Here is a 26969-nt window from a genome sequence, read left to right on the forward strand (position 1 = left end):
CTAGGCTCCCCTGGGGTTAGTCTTGACCATTTTAGTCAAGACAAAAGGTGTTAACCTGCATCTGCACAAAGGGAAAGATTAGGATTGGCTAACCTTGACCTCTTTTCCTTATCTAGACAGGTCTTCTGTGTATAATACAATTTAGGAAGTATGCTGTCATTTGGGGCTTGGATGTGAGAGTGCTGAGCCCCCTTTGAGTTGAAATCCAGTGTGAATCACAGATGCCCAGCCCCTTTCAGGTTATTTGCATAAATTTGGAACACATCTGGGAATGCAGTGATGAACTATTGTATTTTTAATGGCGTTGGGGATTGTAGAAAGCATTGAACATTATGACTTGTCAGCATGGTGCAAATGTATTTTATGTCAGTTTGATAGTTCCTATTATTCTGTAAATCTTTTAAAATTCAGGGAGAGCAGAAAAATAATCAAATTTCACTTAAAACAGACAGTTCCTAAATATGCTGTGGCCAAATAGAAATAAAAACAACCTTTGAGTGATTAATTTTGGCTTTATTTTTTTTTTAATTTAACATGCTGCAGAGTCTCTACATATTTCACAAAGAAAGGTCTTATAGCTGCCATGTGGCACCGGCATGTTGAAGTTAGGCAACTGTCATAGCCCAGTATTGCTTTGTACATATCTTAGAGATTAAATAAATTGTATCTGTAGATGCTAGCAGAAAAAGCAGAGCCCTTCAGAAAATATCTTTTCCAGTCAAAATGGTGAATGCACTTTGCACCATTGCATGCCGGTGCAAAGGGCATTTGTGTGTAGTGGTTTTAAGTGCCCCTGCCATTTTTAAACAAACAATGACAGACTCAAACACTTTTGCACTTAGCGGACGTCCTCGCACAGTTTACAGGTGGAATTTTTCTGGGCTATTATTCAGATGAGCAGTACTATCCCTTGCTTTCCTCCAGTGTGATATCAAAGCCATGGAACAGAAGACAACTGCTGCTACACGCACCTCAGCTGCAGTGGATTGATATTGCCTCCTAAACACAAACCTCAGTTCTCCTCCTGCTTAATTCAACATTAACCACATTTTAAAAGTAAATTTAGTGCAAGTAAGTGGTACGAGATCAACAGCATTAGTGTGAAATCTGGTATCTACGAAACAGGTACAGTTCAGGCAATTACAGTGCAGGTTTCCTTACATTGCCCTCCAGTGGTTCTCAAGTCTTGTTGTGGAGTTAGCAGCTGTTCCGGGTCCGGCTGGTCTGTTAGGATTGCAATCACAAGTGCTAAATATGAGGTGGGCACTTGTCCACTAGGACATAGACCACCAACTCATTTTACATAGCCCACCACTTACTGTGGACCTGATTCTCATTATGCTAAGGCCCCTTTCAAGTTGTCAGAGCCGTGTAAAGAGGTCTTGGTGTAAATGAGAAACGAGTCCAATGATTTGAGGCTTTAGACAGTACTGACAGTAACGGACCTGGGATGGATCTAAGTTAATTAGACGTGAATGGCATTGTTTCCTAATACCAACCCCCTCTACACCTCTATTTGTTTGCCAAATTAGCAATTTTAGCAAAGGAAAAAACAGTGAAAAATTGTTAGAGTAGATAAACTTAATTTGTTTAAAAATAGGGGGAAATGTATATGATCTTCTAATTGTATTTTTGGGTGAGAGAAGGTGAGCCTGGTAACTAAGGCCAAGATCCTCAGAGGTATTTCAGTGCCCAACTCCCATAGATTTCAGTTAGGTGCCTAAATACCTTTGAAGATCAGGGCCTAGATGACAACAATCCTTGAGTGCAACGCATAAGTGTGGCCCATAAATCTGATCACATCTGACTTTGAGGATACCTACCCTGGAGCTGGAGGTGTAACTGTCAGTTCAAGTAGACATACCTGCACTAGCTCTGATTGATTGAGCACGCTAAAAATAGAAGCGTCGCTGTGATGGTAGAAGCGGTAAGATAGGCTAGCCACCTGAGTACAAACACATCCAAGATGTGTCCTCAGGGCAGCCAGCACCTCCCACCACATGCGCTGCTCTGGCTACACTTCTATTTTTAGGGTGCTAGTATCGGTATGTCTACTCAAGCTGCAATGACACCTTCAGCTCCAAAGTAAACATACCCTTCAAGAGTGCATTTGTCTGATGATTAATAACACAGACTATATTTTTGGGTTGATTTTGGAATTACATACTCCTAGTTGCTGAATGACAGGATTTTAGTTATGTATTAAAGGGGAAAAAAGGTTTTCTGGATCACTAAGAATTGTGAACCACTGGAAGATGCCACGAAAGCTTATGCTCAAATAAATTGGTTAGTCTCTAAGGTGCCACAAGTACTCCTTTTCTTTTTGTGGAATTAAAGTTTCCAAGCTCCTGGTGAAAATGGGAAGGTCCTTGTTTCTGGATAGACCTTCATTTTACTGTATCAGAAGATTGATTTTTTTTTTCATACTTTTTTACATATGTGAAACTTACATATTGGAGGGGTCCTCCCTCCAAACTCTCTTACCTCCAGAAATGGGAGACCATCTTTCTGTGAACCCAGTTTAAATATCTGAGGAAAGGGCAGGTTAGATTTACTATAGCGCTGTGAACTGGGTGCTTGTATGTAATATGATTTTCTGCACGTCATGTACAATCACACAAGGAATTGTAACCAGGCTTTAATACTACATTTCATAATGTACTTTTTAAATTTGCATTTATGCAGTTGTCCGTTGGGGCCTGTGCATCAGAGCTCTGTCATCTTTATCTGGAAATCCAGACAAAACCTTGTCTGAACTTAGTCACGTAGGACCAGATTGTCAAAGGTATTTATTTAGGTGTCTGATGCATATAGGCACTTAGCGGGATTTTTAAAGCACCTATTGAAAATCTCACTAGATGCCTACCTTCTTTAGGGACATAAATACCTTTAGAAATCTGTCCAGGAGGCCAAATTCACTCTGGTATAATTCCATTGAAGGTAAACTTGCCCCATTTATATAGTCTGTACTCTTTGTCTGCAGAAGTACATGTGTTTTATATTTGGTACAGAAGAGGAGGTAATAGCCAATAAATAGGGCCATTGTGGCTTTATTTGAGCGAAGGGGATTCATGAACTAGTAAAACTACTATTAAAAGCCGTTGTGCTGAACGTGATGCAACAGATTTCCATCCCCTCTCCCCCTCCCCCAATAGCTGGAGCCCTGAATTATTCTCCTGCCTTTGGACTAGTTAGAAGCTGTTTCTTTAAAATGGTGGCTGAACATCTCAAGAAAAGGGAGTTGCAGGACATACTCAAATTGGAATATCTGGCCTGTAGCTTTTATTTTGATAAAGTAAGACTCTCTAATTTTTTACAGTTTGTATAACAAGGCTTGAAATTATGGGAATCCACGTGACCTTCCTTCTGGAATTCCTGATAGTGACAAGAGCCTATTAATGATGGTTGTTGCCACAACAAACAGCTTATGTTAGTCTCATAAATTTTCATAAAGCTTTTTTCATTCCCAGATTGCTAATCATCATTCCTCAAAATCATTGCAAGCTAAAAATCAGCACCATTAGTCATTACCAAGAGGGTCATTTTTAAGGCGGTGAGCAAAATAATTCTAGTTTATTTCAGTACACAACTTGAAATCTCAAGTCTCAATATCCACTCAGAACATTGTTTGCATACATGTGAATCAAATATTAGAAAGTCGTGAGTGATTATGTAGTGAATTTCCTTTTATTCCAAATGTCATCTCATTTGTGAAGCCAACTGCTGTCAATTCCCCCTCTAGGGTGCCAAAATTACAAAGTCTGCCTGGAGTTAATCACTCTGGGCCAAACTCATCTCTGGTGTAACTCTACTGAAGGTAAATTTGTCCCTTTCTCGATCAGCTGTGGCCACTGTTCTCAAAAATGACTGATGAGTTTACGTGCCTCCATTTTTGGGTGCCCAATCTGAAACCCCTTGAAGGGCCTGATTTCCGGAAGGTGAGCGCACTGAGCACTTTCTGAAAATCAGGCTCCTCTAAACGATCTCAAATTGGGCTCCCAAAATCACTACTCATTTTTGAAATCTTGGCCTCTTTTGCTGCTGTGCATATCTTGTAACAGCATCAATTTCAGTATTAAACATAACCTCTGTGACTGCCTGTTTGAGGAGAAGAATAAAACCCAGGGTTTTGTATAGGTGACCGTCTTTATTTATTAAGAATTCCACCTCGTAATAAGTGACAACTGCTAAACTGGTGAATGTGTGGGTGTGCAAAACGAAACATTACAATTGTCATTAATGCTATTTTGGGTTTGCAGATGATAATATATTATCTTAGCAGAATGTGTGGGCTAAGCAATAAAAGAACTTGAAATGAGGTAATGACACTTGAGCATCTAAGAGAAAGATTAAGCAGGAATGCCATTCACTGTGGGGAGGATGGGAAATATTGTGCTTCTCAACTTGGGAACCATAATCAAGATGTGTTACAATGACTAAGACAAGCGCCTCATAATAAAAGATACCTTCCTCTTCTTAATTTGCAGGTTGCCTGAGGCCATTGGTTCTTCCTCATAGTTACATTAACATATCTGAGTTCGAGTCCTCCTTCCCAGTAGGAACAGTGGTATATTATCAGTGCTTTCCTGGATATAAAGTAAAGGGGACAAAGTTCCTTGAGTGCATGTATAACCTTATCTGGTCACATAGCTCACCTAGGTGCCTTGATGTGGAAGGTAAAACAGCTTATTTGTTTTTAATTTTGGACAATTAACATGATATATTTTAATTGAACTTAGGGCTACAATTTTTAGCTCCATTTTGCCCACTGCCTCCTGAGGACGTACAAAGTGCATCCATTCAAGCTCCTGTTTTGTTGTACGTATACTGTGTAATCTGGAACATCGCATAGCTTAATTGTTAAAGTTACTTACATAATGTTTGCTCTGTCAGTATCGTAATCATACTAGCTGAAGTTTGTAACAACAAAGACTGTTTATACTTAAAATCTAAAAACTATGTAATCTGCTGTCTTTCTAATGAAATGCTGAGAAAGTTAATGAATCTATATTCACATAAGGACAACCTGAGTAGCTGAAGATTTCAGCAACATACCATTCTGAACTAAAAGCATTTGTAAATACTATTAAGTATCAAGTTTCATTTCAGCCTGCATGCCAGGTGTATGCACAATCTAATACTGCATGATTCTGCATTAAAAATTATTGGATGTTGTACCCAAAAGTACTGGAGTGTTTCTTATTTTTAATTAACAGTCCAGTTTTCAAAATTCTAAAAGGTCTTTGCAGTGTAAGCGTTCCACCTTCAGGAACTGACTTTCTGATCTAACATCCTAGAAATTTAACCACAAAACAGCCCTGCATAAATCATCTTTCTTTTTATTTTTTGTAGTACATGAAATACATGTTACAGATAAAATTATTAGAAAGAGACTGCCTGTCGGATGTCATAAAAGAAATTACAAAATGAAGCAGGATTAGCCAGAAGTAAGTCTTTAATGTGTTAGATAGGAGCATTAAAACCGACAAACACAAATGTATGAAACCTGAAAATTTTGTATGTGTCATTTCCCTGTGCTCACTTAACACAGATGACAGTCTGAACTACCTGTTCCAGCTCTTGTCGACGTACATAGCAAAACTCCCATTGACTTTAATGGGGGCATGTATCATTTGTATTATATTAGCACCTAGAGCTCCATTGTGGTAGGCTTCTTAAAAATATACAGAGAGTAAGAGAGAATCCCTGCCCTGAAGATTTTGCAGTCTAAATAGACACGTCAAAGAAAGGGTAGGAGAGGCAAAGAAGTAGTCTGCCCAATTCACAGATGGGGAACTGAGACAGCGATTAAGTCCCTTGCCCAAGGTCACACTGGACGTTTGTGGCAGAGTGGGGAATTGAACCTAAACCTCCTGAGTCCTGATCCAGTCCCTTAATCACAAGCTCATCCTTCCTTATGATCGCTTTTGGCACAGGGCTTGTTCTGTTGTAACATTAAGACCAATTTTTTCCCTGGTGATTACTTGGAGAAACCCTGTATATACAGGTGATGGACAAACCACAAATGTTTCAGATAGTACAAGAATGGGTTATCTTGAGATTTTAGATCCTTTCTTTTTCCATATGGGTAGGACAGAGTCTTATAGCTGAAAACTCCATGTCTCAGGTGTCATGTGGGACCGGTGTAACTGGAACACACAGAACTTGTAAAGTTCCATCCAGCACCTGTAAAACAACTTAGGTATTCACATTTGAAAATGACAGGTTTCAGAGTAGCAGCCGTGTTAGTCTGTATCCGCAAAAAGAAAAGGAGTACTTGTGGCACCTTAGAGACTAAACACATTTATTAGAGCATAAGCTTTCGTGAGCTACAGCTGAAGTGAGCTGAAGCTGTAGCTCACGAAAGCTTATGCTCTAATAAATGTGTTTAGTCTCTAAGGTGCTACAAGTACTCCTTTTCTTTTTACATTTGAAAATGTTGGCCTAAGTGACTTATTCAAGAAGAGTCAGACTCCAGGGGTCCTGTCTCCCATCTAATTCTCCAACCACTGAACAGCACTCCCACCCTTTTTATCCAGTATTATAGAATAATAGAAGTATAGGGCTGGAGGGAACCTCAGTCATCAAGTCCAGTCCCTTGCTCTGAGGCAGGACTGAGTAAACCTAGACCATCCCTGACAGGTGTTTGTCCAACCTGTTCTTAAAAACCTCCCATGATGGGGATTCCACATCCTCTGTTGGAAGCCCATTCCAGAGCTTAACTATCCTTATGGTTACAAATCTTTTCCTAATAGCTAATCTAAATCTCCCTTACTGCAGATTAAGACTATTACTTCTTATCCTATTTTTAGTGGATATAGAGAACAATTGCTCATAGTCCTCTTTAGTACAGCCCATAATAATGTGTTGAAATATTGAAGACTCTTAGCCAGTCCCCTTTCAGTAGTCTTTTCTCAATACTAAACATGCCCAGTTTTTTTAACTTTTCCTCACTGGTCAAGTTTTCTATGATTTGTATCTCTCTTTTGTTGCTCTCTTCTGGACTCTCTCCAATTGGTCCACATCTTTCCTTAAGCATGGTGCCCAGAATTGGACACGATACTCCAGCAGAGGCCTCACCAGTGCCACATGGAGTGGGACAGTTACCTCCCGTGTATTACATACAACATTCCTGTTAATACACCACAGAATGATAATGAGCTTTTTTTGCAACTGCATCACATTGTTGACTCTCATTCAGTTTGTGATCCATTATAACTGCCAGATCCTTTCCAGCAGTACAGCCACTTAGCCAGTTATTCCCCATTTTGTAGCTATGCATTTGATCTTTTCTTCCAGAGTGAAATACTTTGCACTTGTCTTTATTGACTTTCATGTTATTGATTTCAGACCAATTCTCCAGTTTTGTCAAGGTCCTTTTGAATTCTAATCCTGTCGTCCAAAGTGCTTGCAAACCCCCCCGCTTGGTTTCATTTGCACATTTTATAAGCATATTCTCCACTCCATTATCCAAGTCATTTAATGAAAATATTGAATAGTACCAGACCCAGGACAGACACATGCAGGACCCCAGTAGAGATCCCTCCCAGTTTGACAGCAAACTATTGATAACTACTTCGAGTACAGTCTTTCAACAAGTTGAGCACCCACTTTATAGTAATTTAATCTAGACCACACTTCCCTAATTCACTTACAAGAATGTCATGTGGGACTGTGTCAAAAGCCTTACTAAAATAAGATACCTCACATCTATTGTTCTTCCCCTCCTCTACTAGGCCAGTAACCCTGATGAAGGAAATTAGGTTGATTTTTGTCATGATTTGTTTTTGACAAATCCATGCTGGCTCTTCCTTATAATCCTGTTATCCTCCAGATGCTTACAAATTGATTGTTTAATAATTTGTTCCAGTATCTTTCCAGATATCGAAGTTTAAGCTGATTGGTCTATACTTACTGGGGTCCTCTTTGTACCCCTTTTTAGAGATAGATATTATATTTACCCTTTTTCAGTCCTCTGGAACCTCATCTGTCCTCCGTGAGTTCTCAAAGACAATTGCTAGTGGTTCCAAGATTGCTTCAGTACCTTAAATACCCTATGATGGTTCCTAAAGTACCATATGATGAATTTCATCAGGCCTTGCTGACTTGAATGCATACAACTCATTTAAATATCCTTTAACCTGTGCTTTCCTTATATTGGCTTGTGTTCCTTCCCCCATGTTGTTAATATTAGTTGAGTTGAGTATCTGTCACTATTACCGTTTTTAGTGAAGACTCAAGCAAAATAGGCATTAAACACATCAGCCTTCTTGATGTCATCAGTTATTAGCTCTCCTTCCCCGTTAAGTAGAGGGCTTGTGCTTTCCTTTGTCTTTCTCTTGGTCCTAATGTATTTTTAAAATCTCTTATTCCCTTTGATGTCCCTTGCTGGGCGTAACTCATTTTGTGCCTTTCTGATTTTCTCCTTACATGCTTGTGCTATTCTTTTGTTGCTCCTCCTTCTGCACCTTGCAGTTGAACTTAGCAATGTCAGCTCCGCTTTACAGATGCCTATCATATATCACAACTGTATTCATATTGCAGTATTACCCACCAGCATTTTTCATAGAGGGGATATTCAAATAGCAAATTAGTCTCTTTATTTATTTCCATGATCAATATTAAATGTATTCTCATAACATTACCTGTTCTGGTCTTTTAATGAGAGATTGATTAAAAGCAAATAGTTGTTAGGAACTTTTACCAAATCTTTATAGTGCTCATATTTTGCTGTAAGCAGTTTTGCCTGTAGCTTCCTGTTTTTGACATACATTCTTCTCTAGACTCCAACAATATGCAGATTGAATTTAAAAAAAGAAAAGCTATGGGCTCTTTAGTAAACCTTTCTCCACAGTGGTACCAGACTTCATAACGATGATTGTTTCTAATTTTGGAAAATATTGATGTAGAAGTGTTCCAGGAGGGCACCAAAAATTGCTCTTTCTGCTGCACACTTGCCTGGGCAGTTTCTGTGGTTGCATTATATTTGATTCTCCATCTGAACATCAAATTTCAGATCATATGGAGCCTGGCATCAGAGTAATCACACAGATGATATCTGTGAATCTTATGAATTTTGCCTCTTTCTAAACTGTTTAGTCCGAATGCATTGCTGGTGTAACTCCAGTGAAGTCGGTGGAGTTACACAGGGAAATATTTGGCTTTTTCTTTCCTTTCTGCTGCTATAACTGTAGCATGAACATTTCTAATTAATACTACACTATAAAATTTACTTAGTGCTATAGCTGTGGGAATCTCAAAGCATTTTAGATACTTTACATATAGAATCAAAGTAACTGGAAATGGAAAGAAACTATTAGTTCATCTAATCTATCTTCATACTGCTAGTGCAGGATTATTCCCTACAATACACTTTTCCAATGCTTAATCCAGTCTAGTTTTAAATGTTTCCAGCGGAGCTTCCACCACATCCCTTGGGACACAGTTTCACGGCTCTGGCTGTCGGAGGGAGATTTTTCTTATAATTAACCTAATTGTTCCTTTTCATATATATTGTATGGTAATTCCTTTATCCAGTGTTGACATGCAGCCACCTCTGTGGAGGGATGCAGCAGCTGTTTAGGAACTGTTTTGTATTTTACACACACACTGTTCATCTGATCTGGAAACTTGTTATAGGCAGAGCAGGGTGGTAATGCCATAGTTAAGGTTGCTCAACACTCGCCATTATAAGATTCTATTTTCAGTTGCTTATAATTCTTCTTCAAGTAATGGCCCTATGTGGTCCCACTTCAGGTGCACATGTGTCTCTCAAGCCCTTGATTGAAGATTTCTAGCTAGCAATGTCCGTTTGGCCTGCGTAATCGTCTTATGCCTCTTTATGGCAGACACTGAGGCTATATAGGGGTGCGCAGGGGAACTGCCCTCACTTCCTTCTCTGCTGCCTCACCAGTGTGCAAAAGGACAGATAAGTACTACGTACCCCTTAAGGATTATGACTTTTTATTTTCCCATCCCCCACCTAACTCCCTAGTGGTGGATGCAATGAATGAACGGGGTAGGCAGTACTTTTTGAGATATGACAAGGAACAAAAGTGGCTAAATCTCTTTGGAGGAAAGTCTTACTCATCTGCAACCCTGCAGCTCCGGATCGCAAACTATCAAGCAGTCACCAAATACAACCTTACTAATTACAACAAGCTCACAGCCTTTATTGAATAGCTGCCATATGACTGCAGGGAGCAATTCCAGTCTGTAGTTGAGGAGGGTCAGCTACTAGCCTGAATGGCTCTCCAGACATCCCTAGATGCTGCTGCCAGATCCATCTCTGCGGTGGTAGTTATGTGCAGGGTGTCATGGCTCTAACTTTTGTGGTTTCTGAGGGAGGTTCAGAACGCTGTAGAGGGCCTCCCCTTTGATGGTCATAGGCTTTTCTCGGAGAACAAGAATGATGCCCTGCACACATTGAAGGACTTCAGGGTTACCCTATGTTCCTTGGGCATTTACACAGCTACGAGCAAGAAGTGTTTTAGTAGCTCATGCCCTGTTCAGTTCTTGGGGTACCACAGATCTGCAGAACCCTCCAGAAAGAGACACAGGTTTCAGAGGATGAGGGCCCCCCAACCACCCACATGACCACCCAGGTGTCATCTAAACTGCAGTTTTGATAGGCTGGTCAAGAGTTTGAATTCTCCCACTTTTCTGGATTTACAGTTGTAAATCTCCCTCGCTTTGGAGACTGCCGTATCCATTTCGTCCAGGCTTGGGAGCAAATCACCATGGACCAATAGGTCTTGGAGGTCATGACATCAGGCTATACCATCCAGTTTATGTCGCTCCCTACCTTCCACTCCCCTTCCCCAGCCTTCTTTAGGGACCCCTCTTACAAGCTTCCACTAAGGCAAGAGGTGGAGTCTCTCCTCCAACTAGGAGCAATAGAACTGGTCCCTTTCCAGGGCAGGAGTTTCTACTCAAAATACTTCCTGGCACCCAAGAAGGATGGAAGTTGGAGGCCAATCTTAGATCTAAGACAACTGAATAAGTTTGTGATGCCTCAGAGGTTCAGGGTGGTAACTCTGGCAACTATAATTCCTTTACTAGAGAAAGGGGATTAGTTTTCAGCCCATGACCTACAAGAAGTCTGCTTCTATACATCCATCACACAGGAAGTACCGATGATTCGCTACAGGCAAAGATAGTTTCCAGTACCATGTGCTCCCCTTCGGCCTATCCTCAGCCCCAGGGGTGTTTTCAAAGGCTCTAGCAGTAATGGCAGTTTACTTTTGGCAGGTAGAGATCCTGGTCTTCCTGTACCTTGATGAACGGCTACTCAAGGGCTGTTCCTTTGAAGCAATGTTATTGTCTACCCAGAAGGCCCTCGCTCTGTTCCAAGAGTTGGGCCTCCAGCTGAACGTAAAGAAATCCACAATAGTACCGGTACAAAGGGATGCAGTTTATAGGGGTGTTCTTGGACTCAGTGACAGCCAGAGCATATCTCCCTTTAGACAGATTTGTGACCTTGTCAGGACTGGTAGCGACAATTCAGGGAAGCTCTCGGACCACAATAAAAAGCTGTCTTGAGCCATGTGGCAGCTTTTACCTTTGTGACCAATTACACAAGGCTATGGCTCTGCTGCTTCCAGGGTTGGCTCAGAACTGCCTATGCTCCAAACAGGGACACCTTGGACAGGGCAGTGATGGTCCCTTTGCATGCACAGAACTCCATATCTGTGCAGGTGTTCCTTTCTGTCACCCAAGCCCATCAATGACTCCAGCAATCTCATTGTTAAGATTGGGTGCCCATCGCAATACCCTCAGGGATCAGGGCAGATGGACAGTCCATGAAACCAATCTCCACATCAACGTGTTGGAAGTCAGGGTGGTCAGGAACTCTTGCCTCCATTTCCTAATGACAAAGCATTCAGGGTCATGATGGACAATGTTAGGATATAGATATTCAGGCCTGTCTGTAAAGGCCTGTACTCTAAGAATTTAGGTGTATTCTTATCACTTGGCTAGTTCTAGAAGTATAAAAGAAAGAATCAAAATCACTGTCTGCTGGTGTAAGGGCCTTCTCTTACTGTGACAGTCTGAGGCCCTGTGCTTAGGCTAAGGCCTTTGGCTAAGCAGCAGAGGCAGCCATAAGCTGGGAAGCGAACGGTCACATCCTCACATTCCAAACTAGTCACATTGAAATAAGGTGCTATTGGGCTGTTAGGAATACAATCCTGTCCTGAATACAATCCTGTCCTGATAATGCCTATCACCTCCAGAGAAAGGGAAGTGCCTAGAAAATGTAAAAGGAAACAGCATCCTGTCTGGCAAGAACTCACTTATCAATACTGGGATGTGAAATCCTCACTTCTGTATTGTTTTGTCATTACAGTTCCCACTTTGCTATTGTTTGTCTGTATAATCTCTGTCTGGTTCTGTGATTGTTCCTGTCTGCTGTATAATTAATTTTGCTGGGTGTAAACTAATTAAGGTGGTGGGATATAATTGGTTACATAATCATGTTACAATATGTTAGGATTGGTTAGTTAAATTTCAGGAAAATGATTGGTTAAGGTATAGCTAAGCCGAACTCAAGTTTTACTATATAATCTGTAGTCAATGAGGAAGTGGGGGGGCCTTGGTGGGAGGGGGTGGGTGTGTGTAAAGGGGGAAATGGGAACAGGGAATGAGGGTAAGGAAATTGGAACCATGTTTTGCTAAAGGGGGAAATGGGAACAGGGAATGGGAGTAAGGAAACTGGAATCCTGTTTGGTTAAAGGGAGAAATGGGAACAGGGACACAGGTGTAAGGCTCTGTGGTGTCAGAGCTGGGAAGGAGGATACTAAGGAAGGAAACTGGAATCATGCTTGCTGGAAGTTCACCCCAATAAACATCGAATTGTTTGCACCTTTGGACTTCGGGTATTGTTGCTCTCTGTTCATGCGAGAAGAACCAGGGAAGTAAGTGGGTGAAGGAATAAGCCCCCTAACAGACACAGTGTCCTGCATGTTTTACATCAACAAGCAAAGAGGAACAAAATCCCCTTCCTTGTGCACCAAAGCTATAAAGCTCTGGAACTGGTGCATAGCCCACCATATCCAGATTTCAGTGATCTACCTCGACTATGACTTGGAGCTGGACACTCAGGTTCTCCACAGCATATGCCAGAGATAGATATTTTCACCACCTCCGAGAACAGGAAGTGTCCCCTCTTCTGGTCAAGGTCAGGGGGCCTGGTTCACCACTCCCTGCGGGACGGCCTTTTTCTACCTTGGAGGAAGGGTCTGTTCTATGCCTTTCCCCCAATGCCCCTAATTCTAAGGGTATTGAACAAGATCAGGCAGGACAAAGCCAGAGTTATTCTCAGAGTACCTACCTGGCCGAGACAAGCTTATTACCCTTACCTGCTTCAACAAAATATCCAACCGTTAATCAAGCTCCCAACCATTCCTCTTCTCCTGTCTCAGGATGTGGGTTGCATGCTTCGCCCCGGCTTGGTGGTTCTACACCTCAGGGTGTGACTCCTGGATGGCTCTCAGGAACAGAGGTTTCCTGCTCTATGGATGTGCAGCAGGAGTTATTAAACAGCAGAAAAACGTCAACCTGCACTTCTTCCCTGCAGAAATTTTTTTTAAAAATTGTCCAATGGTGCAATCCATTTGTCCATTGCACCTCTAGCTGGAATTGGTTCCCCTTTCCCTCATCCTAGATTACCCATTGGATCTGAAGACATCTAGGTTGTGCATCAGTTCAGCCAAGGTACACCTGGCTGCCATATCAACCTTTCATCCCCCAGTAAAGGGATTCTCCATTTTTGCTTACCTGGTATTGTCCAGAATTATTAAAGGTCTGGGTAATCTCTTCTCCCACATTAGACATACCACCCTGTCTTGCGACCTCAACCTGATTCCCAACCACCCAGCAAGGCTTCCATTCACACCAATGGCGACCTGATCCCTACTTCATTTATCTAGGAAGATGGCCTGGTTAGTTGAAAAACGTAAAGGAAATGGTGCTTCTTATTTTTAAATTAACTGAATCTACAATCCTAATTTGGGGAAAATGATTAATCTGTGAAACAATGTTATTACATTTCAAATGACTGCACGTTCTTCGCATTGAAGAAATGTTTTTTCATCTTCATTGTCTTGAAGTTGATGCACCCTGCATTGTTCGTAGCATTGCAAGAAAGGCAAAAGAACAACTTATTCATAGATTCATAGATCCATAGATATTTAGATCAGAGGGGACCATTATGATCATCTAGTCTGACCTCCAGCACAATGCAGGCTACAGAATTTCACCCACCACTCCTACAAAAAACCTCACACCTATATCTGTGCTATTGAAGTCCTCAAATCATAGTTTAAAGACTTTAAGGAGCAGAGAATCCTCCAGCAAGTGACCCGTGCCCCATGCTATAGAGGAAGGCGAAAAACCTCCAGGGCCTCTTCCAATCTGCCCTGGAGGAAAATTCCTTCCCGACCCCAAATATGGCGATCAGCTAAACCCTGAGCATATGGGCAAGATTCATCAGCCAGATACTACAGAAAATTCTTTCCTGGGTAACTCAGATCCCACCCCATCTAATATCCCATCACAGGCCATTGGGCCTATTTACCATGAATATTTAATTACCAAAACCATGTTATCTCATCATACCATCTCCTCCATAAACTTATCGAGTTTAATCTTAAAGCCAGATAGATCTTTTGCCCCCACTGCTTCCCTTGTAAGGCTATTCCAAAACTTCACTCCTCTGATGGTTAGAAACCTTCGTCTAATTTCTAGTCTAAATTTCCTGGTGGCCTGTTTATATCCATTTGTTCCTTTTTTGGTCTTTTACTATGACATTCCTATGGATCAAGTTGAAACAAATCACCATTTTACACCTGCTGTGTCACCTGCATTCTTTGCAGAAACTCCTTAGCCTTTCCCAAATCAGCTAGACATCAGAATTTTCATGAAACCATAATTTCCTGCCCTCATAATTCACATTTGTCCACAGATGGATGATACATTTTATCCATGGTGTTGCAAATGTGTGAAGGATTAGACAGGGGAAAGCAGATCAAGTTTCTCCCTCAAGGCGGTCTTATATTGAACTTTTAAATGTTATCTGACAGTGCACCTCTAACAGAACAAGAGCACTACGCTATGTCACTGGAGAGAGAAATATTACTTTGTGCATCAAGGACATATTTATTGATTTACAGTCCACTTACTGCCATCACTGGGCCTGCTCCTCAGCTAGTGGAAATCGGTGCAGCCCCTTTGACTGCAAGTCATTGAAGTTATGCTGATTAGCACTAGCTGAAGATCTGGCCCTCTCACTATGCCTATAGAATCTAAAATATATATTGCATGCTAAATTGGTTTGTTCGCTTTTCAGGCAGGAGTCAAAGGTTCAAACTCAACTAGTTAATAGAGGAGACTATAAGCAAACAAAGGGCTGGAATTAGAATTATGTCACTAGAACTCTGATATTACCCTGGCCTTGTGTGGTGATGTCACATAGAGATTACTGCATTAGTCTGCTCTGGTCTAATTCTAAAGCCCAAGCCAAGCACAGCCGACCCAAGAGTACCCAGGTCGTTTTCAGAACTGACCCAAACCTGACATCTTCCCCAAATTTGTGTCAGAGCCACCACCTCATCCTAGAGGCTCAGCCTGGTGGGGACTTCCCATGCCCGCAGTCTGTCTCTGACCCACTTCTGCCTGTGGAATTGGCACAGCAGTGGCTGTGTGCCCCACTCCTGCCTTGCTGCATTGCATATATTGTGGAGTGACTGGCACTGCGTCAACACTGTGCTCCACAGTGCAGGAAGGCAGTGGCAGCCAGCAGAAGCAAGGCACTTAACCTCTGCCACCCAAACCCCACAGGCAGGCGGAGGTGATCGGAGCCTACCTGACCCAAGTCCAAGAGGTTCAGGTTGTTTTCAGACCCAACACTTGTAGTCAGATTCCGTCAGGTTGCAAGGCTCTGAGCTGCACCTCTCTTTCCTTCCTGGTGTCTCTGAGTGCATTCCTCAGGCCTTGTGCATTTACCTCTCCTGAGGCAGAATCATGCAGTCCTCTACTCTTTGATCAGATCCTGGACTACAGTACCCTGTGCCTGAGTCATGCTTACTCAGCAGATCTGGCTGGGTTCAGCACCTGTGGTCCTTCCCTTAGGAACTCTGACCACTAAGGTATATAGTGACCGGTAGGTTTCTTAAAACTAAAGCACTGTTTATTTCACTAGGTAGGAACAACGCATTTAGAGGAAAAAGGATTTAAAACCACAGTCTGCACAGGTCAATATTCAGCATTCATAAATTATTTCAGCTCCACATCAATCACGCATGGCAGAAAGCACTGGCCCAGAAAGATGGGCTTCCTGGAATATCCTTTTTGACATCAGTAGCAAATTAAAGGCCTGATTTGGAACAGGGCTCCAGTCTAGACTCCTGCCTATGATTGTGGATGCAATTGATGTTGTTTGGACACCTAAGTACGGTAGCTGATTGTAGCTGCAATTCAGGTAGTGAGATGCCTAAATGACATCAATTACACATGCAAATAATTATGAATATCCAGTTAAACTCAAACCCACAAATTATTTGCACCAACACATTTTGAGCCTGAATAGCAAGACCAGGTATTGAATGTCTGGCCCTGGAGGTTTTAAAGAGACCATTAATGCATCATCGTTCGGAGAGGTACTGAGTTCATTGGGGTACATGTTTAAAGAAGGGAAAAAAACCCACAGAAGGTAAGTAATGTTGTGACCAACTAACACAGTACTTACTGTAATTGCAACCCCAGTGCTCCAAACAGCCATGCGCTCCTAGCACAGCATAAATGTATTCAAACATGATTCAGCTCATTTCTCTTAAATAAATAAATGGGCCCCATCTTGCAAAGTGTTGTCATCAACTCCCTAGCACCTCAGCAAGATCATGACAAAAATTTGTTGTTTAAATGAAAGCTGCACTTGTTTAGGTTATCACCTCTGTGCAAAATATCAGGAGGAGTGTGCCTTGCCATGTATAAACTGAAATGTATTTGAAACTACAGAGTTTGTTTAAGATCAGCATTTCTCTGGTTGCTCTTCTGTAAATGGTTGTATTACTAATGATTGTGTCATAACCATACAGCTAAGGGTAGCCTAGAATTCCTCCTTACTTGTAAGGAGTTAAGAAGCTCAAATAACCTGGTTGGCAACTGACCAAAAGGACCAAGGGGGAAAGAAGATACTTTCAAATCTGGGGAGGGAGAGGCTTTGTTTGTGCTTTTTGTTGGGTGTTCTCTCTCCTGGGACTGAGAGAGGCCAGGCCGAAATTCATCTCCTCCAGCCAATCCTGAACCAGTCTCTAATATTACAAAAATAGTAAGTAAAGCCAGACAAGGTGTATTAGATTATCTTTTGTTTTAGCATGTGAATTTTCTTGCAGGAAGTTAACTACCCTGCCCTCAGGCAGAGAAAAAGAACAACTCCAGCTGCTCTCAGCTTAAAACCTCCTTGCTTCCAAGCAGCCAAAAGGAAAAAAAAATTTTTTTGTCCTTTTAAAATCCTAAGCTCTGTGCTTTTGGTTCAAAATGATCCCACTGCGCTGCCACCAGGTCAGGGTTCCCTCCCCACTCTGAAATCTGGGGTACAGATGTGGGGACCTGCATGAATGACCCCCTGAGTTTATTTCTACCAGTTTAGGTTAAAAATTCCCCAAGGCACAAATCCCTTTTGTCCTTGGGCGGTATGCTGCCACCACCAAGTGATTTAAACAAACATTCAGGAAGGGCCACTTGGAGCCCTATCTCCCCCCAAAATATCCCCCCAAGCCCTTACACTCCCTTTCCTGGGGAGGCTTGAGAATAATATCCTAACTAATTGGTTACAAAGTGAGCACAGATTTATTCCTCCCCCCCCCCCCCCCCCCGGTCTTAGGACACTGAAAATCAATCAGGTTCTTAAAAGAAGAATTTTATTTAAAGTAAAGGTAAAAGAATCACCTCTGTAAAATCAAGATGGAAGATAACTTTACAGGGTGACAAAAGATTCACAAACACAGAGGAACTCCCTCTAGGCTTAGTTCAAAGTTACAAAAAACAGGAACAAACCTCGTTCTAGCAAAGGGAAAACTCACAAGCTAACACAAAATATAATCTAACACGCCTTGTCTGGCTTTACTTACTATTTTTGTAATATTAGAGACTGGTTCAGGATTGGTTGGAGGAGATGGATTTCGGCCTGGCCTCTCTGTCCCAGGAGAGAGAACACCCAACAAAAAGCACAAACAAAGTCTCCCCCTCCCCAGATTGGAAAGTGTCTTCTTTCCCCCTTGGTCCTTTTGGTCAGGCGCCAACCAGGTTATTTGAGCTTCTTAACTCCTTACAAGTAAAGAGGAATTCTAGGCTACCCTTAGCTGTATGGTTATGACAGACGACCATAGAGGCCAGTCTGAAAGTTCAGTGGGAGTTTTGCCTGAGTGGGGACTTGCAGAACTGAACCCATTATTTGTACCTCCAGTCACAGGGAAGGGGAGTGATTGTTAAAGGAGGACTGAAAGTTATTTCAGTGTGAAACTATTATAAAAACACAATGGGAACCGGTTTTGTAATCTTTCACTTAATCTCATACCGTTGGTGTCACATTGATACCAATTTTCAACAAGAAATTTGTTGGAGGCAAACCAGAAAAGCAGGTTTTCATTAAAAACTTAATTATTCAACTCATTTCGCAGTTCCTGCAAGGTGAAAAATGCTGCTCACCATGTGAACTCTCAACTTGCTGTGCTGTATTAATGTAGCTAGTTTTTCTCCGAATCTTACAATTTGTACTCAAACAGATGTTCTTGGAGATTACACAGAATTAAGACATTTTGGTCTAGTGCCTAGAGGAAATAGCTGGGTGTCAAGAGACCAGGATTCTACCACTGATTTGCTGTGTAACCCTCAACCAGTCGCTTAACTCTTCTGTGTTTCTTTTATTCAACTGTAAAATATACACACAATGTTGTAAGGCTTAATTGGCTGGTGTTTGTAGGCGCTAGAGAGATCTTAGGATGAAAGGTGCTATCCAATTGCATATTATTCTTGCATGTTCAGCCTTCTGTGATGGAATTTACTACTCACTGCTGCGGTGCCTTCTTGTGGCTCATCGGGGGATTAGCTGTTGACCAGTCTGACACCCCCTCCTTCAGTTGCCCATCTGTAGAGTGAGTGTGTGTGTGTGTGTGTGTGTGTGTGTGTCTCTCTCTCTCTCTCTCTCTCTCTCTCTCTGGATTTGGGGTGCTCTCTCTTTGTGGCTTTGTCCTGGGGGTAGGTCACTATAGAGTGCCCCTTCCGGTGTATCCCTCTGGACAAACGGTCTCAGGCAGTCTTCTGATCTGCTGGTCAGACTGTGTCACTTCCTCAGTGGCTCATAGGGGAACCCAGACCCCCCCAACACTATTCCGCATTCCAGCCCAGGGACTCTATGCCCAGCAACCACTGTCTGCTCCTGCTCCGACTTGTTGCTGTTTCCCTGGGCTCTTTCCTACTTTTCTTTTCAAACTCTGGCTCCCAGGGGTTACCAGTGGAGCTTCCTCTACTCCTTGTGGCTATTTCACCCCCTTTCGGGTTCTTGCCAGAGTCTATAGTCCAAGGGAGGATTCCAGGGTTTATTCTCCTCCTAGACCTTCTCCTTGTCTTCTGCCAACTCCCCTCCCCTGCAGGTAGTGACTGCAGAGCCTCTCCCTGCCATCCTCTTTCTTTATGAGCCTTGCCCAGCTCCTCCCCTAAGTGAGCTTCATCAGTCCCTGGCTCTCCTCTAGGTGCAGCCTTTCAGGTTAATTGGCCCTTTTTAACCTGCTCAGGCCTTGTCTGGGGTGGAGACGCCATCATACACTCTGCAAGATTCTTCTTGGTGCCTGTTAACTGCTTCCCATGATCAGTGTGATCACCTCATACCTCTGTCACTTTAAGTTGTATCTGAAGTCTTTATGCTATAGCCTTTACTGTTTGTGGTGATTTATTTGTTGTTAGGGATTAGTTTCATTCAGTGTTGTTTTTGCTCTGTCGGGGACGGACAATCTGAAAAATTCCTTGAAAGCACCTCTTCAGTGTCAAAGCACGAATTCCACAGGCACAAGAACTTTTCAGTTTGTCCCGTTGTAGCTATTACACAGCTGTGTGTACACTGGAAATGCATTCTGGGTACTGGAATGCAAATGAGCCCCACTTTGCATCTGGAATGCCTACTCTTAGTAGAGACTCTTTTTGTGACCCTGGCAGTGTTTTCCATTTGCAAATAGGAAATTGTTAATTTATTGTCATGATTAATAGGAACTTTAATAAATCTTCCTGCTCTAATCCTGTTTCATGAGAGACTGATTAGAAGTAAATTATGGTTTATGAAGCTGTTCTAGATCATTGTGGTTTTATAGTACTTGTTTTTTAAGCAGTTGGGCCTGCGGTTTCCTCTGTTCTCCAGCTCTCAACAAGTTGCAGACCAGCTGAGTCTGAGAATAAATCTGCTCTCCTACCAGTGTCAGACTATGTAGTGAGTTGGGGAGGGACTTGTATATAATTTGAGATATTTTTATTTTGCAGGTGAGAATGAAAGATGTTTTAAATTTTAATTAATTAAATCAAGCGGAGTGCCCCAAGTGTCGGTCCTGGGGCTGGTTTTGTACAATATCTTCATAAATGATCTGGAGGATGGTGTGGATTGCACCCTCAGCAAGTTTGCAGATGACACTAAACTGGGAGGAGTGGTAGATACGCTGGAGGGTAGGGAAAGGATACAAAGGGCCCTAGACAAATTAGAGGATTGGAACAACAGAAATCTGATGAGGTTCAACAAGTGAGAGTCCTGCACTTAAGACAGAAGAATCCCATGCACTGCCACAGACTAGGGACCAAGTGGATAAGCAGCAGTTCTGCAGAAAAGGTCCTAGGGGTTACCGTGGACGAGAAGCTGGATATGAGTCAACAGTGTGCACCTGTTGCCAAGAAGTTAACGGTATTTTGGGCTGTATAAGTAGGAGCACTGCCAGCAGATCGAGAGACGTGATCATTCCCCTCTATTCAGCATTGGTGAGGCCTCATCTGGAGTACTGTATCCAGTTTTGGGCCCCACACTACAAGAAGGATGTGGAAAAATTGGAAAGAGTCCAGTGGAGGGCAACAAAAATGATTAGGGGGCTGGTGCACATGACTTATGAAGAGAGGCTGAGGGAACTGGGATTGTTTAGTCTGCGGAAGAGAAGAAATGAGGGGGGATTTGATAGCTGCTTTCAACTACCTGAAAGAGGTTTCCAAAGAGGATGGATATAGACAGTTCTCAGTGGTACCAGATGACCGAACAAGGAATAATGGTCTCAAGTTGCAGTGGGGGAGGTTTAGGTTGGATATTAGGAAAAACTTTTTCACTAGGAGGGTGGTGAAGCACTGGAATGGGTTACCTAGGGAGGTGGTGGAATCTCCTTCCTTAGGTTTTTAAGGAGAGGCTTGACAAAGCCCTGGCTGGGATGATTTAGTTCGGGATTAGCCCTGCTTCGAGCAGGGGGTTGGACTAGATGACCTCCTGAGGTCCCTTCAAACCCTGATATTCTATGATTCTATGATTTTCATGATCCTATAACTTAAGTGGTGCAAAATAATAGAAATAGTGCACTTTTTTGCTTATTTATACTGCATAAAGAATTTCCGTTCCTCCCCTTTCCAGCTCTGAAAAAAGATATTTTTTCATGCTTGTTTTTGCATTAGACATATTAGTTCTTGGCTACTGATTTTTCTCCAGAAGTCTTTGTGGAGAACTGGTTGAATGATATCATGAGACTAAAGACTAAAATTGAAGTAACTGGCTGTTTTATTTTTTGTTTAAAGCACATATCTTTTTTTTTTTTTGTTCTTGTTACCACATACTCCTGACAAATTCTTAGAAGCAAAAAGGCTCTTTATGAAAGATTGACACCTATGCCCCTTCCATTAAATATGAAGATATAGGTACTGCAGTAATTTCTGTAGTGATATGTTATAATAGGGGAATATGAGGTTGGAGTTAAGGCTTCGTGTTGTAGTGCAAGTGTGAGTAATACGATGTGTGTGGGGGGGGGGGCACATGTTGGAGGTTCATGGTAGTTATTTGTGGAGTAGCCGAGTCTGTCAGATAGACTAGATACTGGATTGTGCAGATTTGTTAAAGAATGATCCCTTCACTGGGCGTTTGACTGAGTGGAGGTGGCACTGTTGTTAGTGAAATGTTTTTTAGTGGCAATATTCATAAAGAAGCAGAAATGGGCACAAACATCATATTTTGTTTCCTTTATAGGTTACCTTTAAAACCTTATTTTTCAAATTGTGCAGATGTTTACACTGTGATGTGGGGTAATTGCCTTTGAGTCAGTATTTAAGAGACACTTTGCTCTACCAGCATCCTGGAGCCAACCAAAAGTGGGTGGGGCCATTCTGGAGTAATTGGATCAGGCCACCCGGGAGAGAGAAGCTCCTTCAGCATCACTCCTGGGTAGATTGTATCGGCACTGCTCCCCACCCCAGCCACCCTTTCCGGGCAGAACCCCAAGGGGAGAGCAGCAATGGCAGCACCATCTGCCCTCTCTTGAGTGAATGCCTCTTTGGAGCAGCTGCACTCTACGCTCACTAGAGCCAATCCACCCCTACATTGAAGTCTGATATGCAGGGAGGCTGGGATGGGGCAAAACTTCACACTGGCAGTAATGGTTCTGAGTATCCTGGTGAAAAATGACTAGATCTCCTGGCTCAAGTCTCCTCTCTAGTGGCCAGCCGGGGTATTGCTAACACTAACCTTTCAAGGGGCCACCTGCTTCTTGTCTGCTGGGGACTATCATTAGAGAGAGAATTAATGGGCCAGGATGAAGAAGATGGGAAAGATTAGCACATTGCCTCTCAAATGCTCCTCTCAGGGAGGTCAGAGTCCCTCTTTCAGGATGGTAGATTAGAGGAAGTCTGTATTGAATAGCCCGCTCTCATTTCCTGTGAATGGGGAACTAATAACTTCCATTACACTCTGGTAATGTGGACCAATCTGGAAGGTAAGTAATGCTCTTCCTCCTTGGTTTCCAAAGCCTATGACAGGATGATAAGCCTTGGGGAAGGTAATGGAACATATGTTTAGGAGACTGAGGTTTTCTGTGTGCCTCCTTCGCGATAAAATAAATAGTGATTATCTGGTCATTGCGGAACAAATGTGAAAATCACCTTGTTTTTCTGTTGCCATCTGCTTCACATTAATTATAGAGAGGGAAGGAGTTTTGCTGACAATACAGTAGTAGAGTAGTATCTAACATCAATTTAGTTAACATGAAGTCTGGTTGCCTTTCCCGTACACTGGGGAAGACTAAGACTGCTCGTGGAAGGGAAGAAATGCAGATGGCTGGATTTCAAGTATCCAGCTTGTTGGTGTGGCACAGTGTGTATGAGCATGACAAACAGGAGGGGCAGGAGAGGTTCTTCTCTCTCCTGATTTGTGCACAGATGGTATGCACTTTGCAGGCATGCCAGGATGTTTCAGATCTCCATTATTATCTAAGCGAAATGCGAAAAAGTGCTTTCCCTGCTCTTTGCCCACTGCAGCTTTTACTTGCACTGGCCTCGTTATAAAGACTGATCTTAATTCTTTTTCATCCTTTAAAAAAAAAAAGCAGGGATGCACAGCACATCTAGAACAAATGCTATTTTTGTTAAAAGCACCTACGTTTTGATGATGTGCCCCATATGAAACATTAAAAATCAGGCCATGCGCAGGGATGTTCAGAAGGTAACCTAGCACAGACAGAAAAGCAGCTGGTAGTCTGACACAGGAGCCAGGCTGCTAACTAGAGGAAAAACATATTATTTGATTCAGATTCTGATTTGAAGGCAGAAGATGGGCTTCTGAAATGCCCTGGATCAACAGATAATAGTGCTCTTTTTGTCAGTCTCGAGTGTGAAAGTCAAGGCAAAGCTTGAATAATTTTTCTGCCATTTAGCAGTAGCCCAAAGACTAAGCATACCAGCCAGGATGAAAAATAACTGCGTGATCATGCCCACAAAACTCTGACCCCTGCAGTTTAAGGAACTAAATTGTTGTGTTCTGTTAATTGTAACATGTCAGCTTCCAGTCTGTAACTTTAAAAAACGTAACACTACATCTCTCTTGCTTCCCCGTTAAGGTTACTTGGAGTTATGTGAATGCCCAGAATCCCTCCTGAAGTTAGCAATGCCAAAACATAGGAATAGGTTAACATCCTGTGGGCAAATCCACTTGTCCACAATGAGTAGGAAGCTGTTCTGAGTTAATACCATCAACTTCTGTAGCGTCTAAGCCAGGGGTGGGCAAACTTTTTGGCCTGAGGGCCACATCGGGTTTCCGAAATTGTATGGAGGGCCAGTTATGGGAGGCTGTGCCTCCCCAAACAGCCAGGCATGGCCTGGACCCTCCTCCTTGTCCCCTGACCACACCCGGACATCCCGCCCCTGACTGCCCCCCCGGAACCCCTGCCCCATCCAACCACCCCTTCTCCCTGACTGCCCCCAGAATCCCTGCCCCTGACTGCACCCCGCCGCACCATCCAACACCCCCCCTCCTTCCTGACTGCCCCCCAGGGACCCCTGCTCCCATTCAACCCCCCTGTTCCCTGCCCTTTGACCGCCCAGACCCCTGTCCACACCCCCACGCCCTGACCACCACCCCAAACTCCCCTGCCCTCTATCCAACCCCCCCCCCTGCTCCCTGCCCCCTTACCGTGCTGCTTGGAGCACCAATGGCTGGCGGCGCTACAGCCGCGCTGCCCAGAGCACCAGGACAGGCAGCCGTGCTGCCCGGCTGGAGCCAGCCCCGCCACCGCGCAGCACAGAGCACCAGGTCAGGCCACAGCTCTGCAGCTGCACTGCCCAGCAAGAGCTCGCAGCCCTGCCGCCCAGAGCATTGCGCCGACGGCGCAGTGAGCTGAGGCTGTGGGGGAGGGGGAACAGCAGGGGAGGAGCCGGGGGCTAGCCTCCGGGGCCAGGAGCTCAGGGGCCGGGCAGGAGGGTCATGCCCCCCTCTGGTCTAAGCTGTAAGTGGCCCCATGCTGCAGCTGCTCCTTGGAAGGCCCTGAGGTGGGGGAGAGGGGTGCAGTTGAGAGCAGGCATGGTTTTTGTGTACACTTTAAAGTGAGATATATATTCTGCCCTCTTTCTTAAAGGGGTGCTCTGCCCAGAGCCAGCGTATGAGTCTCAAGCATAGATGCCAACTCCCATGGGTGTTCTGGGGCTGGAGCACCCAGGGGAAAAAAATAGTGGTTGCTTAGCCAATCAGCTCCTCCTTCTCCCCCCAGCACCTTCTGCCCACCAATGGGCCGCACGGATCAGCTCCTCCCCCACCCCCACCCCAGTGCCTCCCATCCACCAATGATGCTCAGCGGCGTGCAGGAGGCACTGGAGGGGGAGGAGCGGGGGCAGGAAGAGGTGGAGTGAGGGTGGGGCGCACTCAGGGGAGGGGTGGGGTGGGGATGGAGTAGGGGTGGGAAGAGGCAGGGCAGGGGTGGGGTCTTGGGGGAAGGAGTGGAGTGGGGGCGGGGCCTGAGCAACCCCCAGGGAAACAAGAAAGTCCGTGCCTCTGGTCTTTAAGTACTTCCTATGAGTTGCTGAACACCCTCATTGAAATCAATGGGAGTTGGGGGCACTCAGCATATCTCAGTTTATGGCCAATTTCATTTTGTTGGATCTCTGCTACACTAGTCCCAAGGCTTCAGTCTGTGGATTACAAACATAGCAGTAACGGGTTTTTGTTTTCTTTTAATGTGCAATGGAATTTTTCGTTTTAGTTTCATGGAAACATTGCTATTTGTCTTCAGTTTGGTAACCTAAATTTGGGGCCATATTTGATCTGGTAGTGTCTGTTTAATCTGTAGAACACCGGTGTGATATACTGTACTAGTTTCTAACACACATGAGAGCCTACAAGAAACAGAATTTGAATAGCTGCAGAGTTTCATAGTGTTTTAATTATAATTAAGGTGTCAGAAATTTAGGGCCCAATCCTGTGAGGTGTCTAGTGCCTCCTGCTGCATTCAGCTCTCTCTTCATTGGGAGGCAAGTGTGTTCAGCAGCTTCCATGGTCAGACCCTTAAAAATAGTGCTGTTTTAGGGCCTGCTCTAATGCACATTTGTAGTTCCTGGGAATCTTTCCATTGACTTGGATGAAGCTTTTAGTTATTTTTTATACAAGGTGGCTTGTGGAGAGAACTGGGAGTATGACAGGCTGCTCCGTACTCCATAACTAATTGATTGAAAGGGGTTGCTTGTAATGTAGTTTGCTTGCTTTGATTTGATAAAGACTTTATAAATATGAAGGGTTTCAGAGTAGCAGCCATGTTAGTCTGTATCCGCAAAAAGAAAAGGAGTTACTTGTGGCACCTTAGAGGCTAACCAATTTATTTGAGCATAAGCTTTCGTGAGCTACAGCTCACTTCGTCGGATGCATTCAGTGGAAAATACAATGGGGAGATTTAAATTTAAATTTTCCACTGAATGCATCCGATGAAGGGAGCTGTAGCTCACAAAAGCTTATGCTCAAATAAATTTGTTAGTCTCTAAGGTGCCACAAGTACTCCTTTTCTTTTTATAAATCTGAAGGTTATTGATTACACCAGGGGTAGTCAATAGGTGGACCGTGGGCAAATCCAGACCACTGGATGCTTTTGAACGGACCACAAAATCTTTGTTTACTTATTATCGTTGTTGTTGGTTTTTATATTCTTTTTTCTGGAGTCTGGACCTTGACTATACCTTGACCAAGAAATTTGGACCTTGACAAAAGTAATTAATTACCCCTGGATTACAAGTATCAATATCTTAGTTTACAGACTTAAATATAACCATAGGCCTGTGTGCTATGCAAATTTTGAAGTGCATTGAAGATTCTTTAGACTGGATTAGCATAAAATTCATTAGTGAGACATGCCTGAAGTGAGGGAAAAGCCCTTATTCTCTTGGGTAACTGAAATAAGAATAGAGTACTGCCTAAATTAAGTTTAACTTGCTCATTT

General features: G+C 43.2%; 1 protein-coding gene across 4 annotated transcripts in view; it reads left to right on the forward strand.

Moving 5' to 3' along the window:
- The window catches only part of SUSD4 (sushi domain containing 4), a 126096-nt gene that overhangs the window by 92294 nt on the left and 6833 nt on the right, over positions 1-26969 (forward strand). For 3 of the 4 annotated variants that reach the window (XM_074949203.1, XM_074949204.1, XM_074949202.1), the window contains exon 5: positions 4488-4676. The exons of the other annotated variant lie outside the window; for it this stretch is intronic. In XM_074949203.1, the coding sequence (XP_074805304.1) occupies positions 4488-4676 (189 nt within the window). The remainder of the gene's footprint in view (positions 1-4487; positions 4677-26969) is intronic. 4 annotated transcript variants of the gene reach the window in all.

The sequence above is a fragment of the Natator depressus genome, chromosome 3 (genome assembly GCF_965152275.1).
Source record: "Natator depressus isolate rNatDep1 chromosome 3, rNatDep2.hap1, whole genome shotgun sequence".
Taxonomy (NCBI): domain Eukaryota; kingdom Metazoa; phylum Chordata; order Testudines; family Cheloniidae; genus Natator; species Natator depressus.